The following is a 3,321-nucleotide window of genomic DNA, read 5'->3' as shown; positions in this document are numbered from 1 at the left end:
CTACTGCCCAGCTGCTTCCCGGTAAGATTGTATTCTTTTTAAATGTCACTGTCAATAGGTGAAAACTCTTCTTTGTCACACTGTTGCCAGCTTGGATAGCAGTAGGTTTTTTTTTTTTTTTTTTTTTTGATGTTTCTTTAATGGGTGGGGATGATGTTTGCTTTCAAACTGCACTTCATAAATTATTAGCGCACTTGAACATCCTTCCAAGTGTTCAGAAGTCACTTCTTTTTCTTCTCCTATGAATTGTTTATTTATGTCTTTTGTCCCAAATGGGTTTCTGTTATATGTTCCCAAGCTCAGCAGAGATGTTGCAGCAGGTTTGGAAGGGTTTGACTTTGGAGTCAGGCTGGAGGGGCGGAATGCAGGGGTGGACCTTGCTGGTCAGAGCTATCCTGGGGCCTCTGCAGATGACTGTTAATTCATGTCATCCTGAACACTTCTTTCCTCACTTAGGCCAATCAGTCTGTGAAAGTCGCATTTCCTTCTGCAAACAGCCAGGAGGCCAACAAGGAAGGGAAGTCTAGAAGTCAGAACAGAGGTTTGGATTCTGAGAATTCACCTACAATTTTGTTGTCTTAACCACTATGGTAATGGGCAAAGTCGCTAGACAGGATCAGAACAGATCTCAGGCCAGAGAATTCTGTTAACTTCAACAAAAGAATAGTCAGAACTATGGCAAGGGTGTTGGTAGTACGCGTTTATAGTCCTAGCTCATGGGGGTGGGGGTGAGGGTGAGGGGAAGGTGTGCAGCCTGAGCTACATATAAGACCTGTGTAACAAAAAAAGAAAGGAAGGAAGGAAGGAAAAGAAAGAAGGAATGAAGGAAGACTTGCCAGACCCAAGTGAAATATTTGTCATTCAAGAATAAAAGGGTAAGTCTGGAGAGATAGCTCAGCTGTTAAAGGTTAGACTTATAATCAAAAGTTTATAAGAATAAATGGGTATTGTTCTTAGTAACCAAATGAGTGTACAAATGTCTCTAGGCTTGGATTGGGGTGTAGCTCAGCAGGAGACCTCTTGCTTAGCATGCACAAGGCCCTAGGTTCATCCCTTATGTGGCAAACAAATTATACCAAACCAGGAAAACAAAATGGAATGACCCAAGCCTTTAGGTAAAAGGTCTTAAACATTGTAACCCTCAAATTTCACTGGATCGTGCCTCTAGTTGATAGTGTAGAATATCCAGCTCTTGCGCATAGATCTTCAAGTAGTTTGAACCCAGAGTGTCCCATAGGCTATCATCATATGTCCCTACACAGAGGGATCCCTAGCAGTGTTCCTCATGAGCTCATAAATAATAGCCCCTCCTACATCTTTCTGGGAACCCCTAGGGCATGTCCAATGTCTGAACATAGATGAGAGACCTTTTAATATTCAATATTTACAGTGCCTGAATAATTTCACATATGAGTTCACAAATAAGTCCTCTCCAAGTTCTTCTGGAAACTCTTTGAAGGGTGTCTCATAGAGGCTCATAGGTAGGAATTCTGACCAACTTATAGAGTCCCAGTGTAGTATCTTATACTGTCACCCAGATATGCTCCTGATATCAGTTTTCCTGGGAGTGTCCAAATACAGTTGAATCTGAGATCACAAGCAAAGTTTTATCTCTCTGGTGTGGCCACTGTTCTAGTTGCGGGGTGGGGGTGGGGCTCTGCAAATCCTGGAGTCATCTACTTAACACCTGACTTGGAACTGCCATCTCTGATTAGTCAAGGATGTCCTGCGTCCTTGTATCTTGGTCTTTATTCTATTTCTCAATTCCCTTTTGCAGTGCCCAGCACATGGTTTCTGTGCTCAAGGCTCTTTTTGTCTCATGGAGAAGGGAGGAGGCACTAGGCTATTATGAAGGAAGTAAGTTTACAGCATCCTGGATAAACCCACTAAACCTGGCTGGCTTTTGTTGGGGGACATTTCAGGATATTGCATTGAGCCCTAAATCTCAAACTGGGTGAAGATGGAGGAAAGAGCCACATTCCAAGGAATTGGAGACTATTAAATCATTGGGAAAAGGCTAAGGAGACTCTAGAGGTGACAGTTAGGAGACAGGAGCTATAAAGGGGCCTTTCCTGCTTTGGAACTCTGTGTATGATTGTTAGAGGCCTTTATTGAAGCCTAATAGCAGCTTGCTTGGCTTCCTCATTATTCCAAATTTTCCCTTTCCTTCCCTTACGCATGTGTGTATGTCACTCTTTAAGAGCATCTTCTAATGCTTCTCCCATGGCCACCTCCATAGCAGAGTAGTCCTCAGAGGATTCATGTCTATCACTGCCATTCTCATGGCCTTTGAGAGCACAGATGGTGGTATTCCCACTCACATCTGAAACGCAGATGGAGTGGACAGGCAAGGAGGTCAGAGCTAGAAACACTGAGTCTGAATATCCTGAGATAGGAGGAAATTGAGACTAGAGTTCAAAAGGAAGTGTAAATGAAGTCAGAGCCTGAGGATGTGAATGAGGATGTGAAGTGCTGTCTTCTGGCTGCTGTACTCATGATGACCTGCATAAGCTCTGCCTACGATGAAGCTTGTCAATGCTCAGCATGGATGGAAGAGCAGCTCATGACGCTCCAGTCCTAAATGAGGAGCTATTGGTAGTTGATGGTGGCTAGGGGTGGTGTGAGATTGTTTTTCTTTGGGGACTTAGCTGCTGGTAGGCTGCTCACGCTCAGGTGTTTGGCTCTATACGATGCACACGGAAGCAGTGTCAATTGGATGCTGAATAACCAGTGAGTTATTTTTTTTTTTTAAATATGACACATGGATGGGAGGGGATGTGCTGAGAGGAGTCCAGGAGAAGTCATGGTGTAGATATGATCGAGATACATTGTACATATGTGTGAATTTGAAAGAATAAATAAAAATATCGTAAAAAGTGAGTAGATTAGCCAGGAGGTGGTGGTGCATGCCTTTAATCCCAGCACTTGGGAGGCAGAGGCAGGTGGATTTCTGAGTTCGAGGCCAACCTGGTCTACAGAGTGAGTTCCAGGAGAGCCAGGGCTACATGGAGAAACCCTGTCTCGAAAACAACAACAACAACAACAACAACAAAAAAAAAGTGAGCAGATTAAGTTATTAGTGCTCTAGGGTCGGTTGGGATTTTTGAATTGGCTTTATTCCAATTAGAAAATTATTCTATTTCTTAAAAATTAAAGTGCCATGATCTTTGGGTTTCTTTGAGTCTTGGGACTCTGGCTATACATGGAGTTCCTGATATACCCCAGGTTATCCTAGCCTCTATACCTTCTTCCCTTCACTCCTAAGCTGGTCATGGTCCCACCCCATCATCCAGGCAAATGTCACCTCCAGTCTCTCCTCTG

At 43.5% G+C, this 3,321-nt stretch overlaps 1 protein-coding gene across 1 annotated transcript in view; it reads right to left on the bottom strand.

Annotated features, from left to right (window-relative positions):
• Positions 1 to 428: 428 nt before the first annotated feature.
• Rgs6 (regulator of G protein signaling 6) overlaps positions 429 to 3,321 on the bottom strand; it is a 559,464-nt gene continuing 556,571 nt past the window's right edge. The window contains exon 17 of the mRNA XM_031356046.1: positions 429 to 523. Within this exon, the coding sequence (XP_031211906.1) occupies positions 449 to 523 (75 nt within the window). The 3' untranslated portion in view covers positions 429 to 448. The remainder of the gene's footprint in view (positions 524 to 3,321) is intronic.

Source organism: Mastomys coucha, unplaced genomic scaffold, assembly GCF_008632895.1.
Source record: "Mastomys coucha isolate ucsf_1 unplaced genomic scaffold, UCSF_Mcou_1 pScaffold6, whole genome shotgun sequence".
Lineage (NCBI taxonomy): Eukaryota > Metazoa > Chordata > Mammalia > Rodentia > Muridae > Mastomys > Mastomys coucha.
Note: the sequence above shows the minus strand (reverse complement) of the source record. Positions and strands in the feature narration are given on the sequence as shown.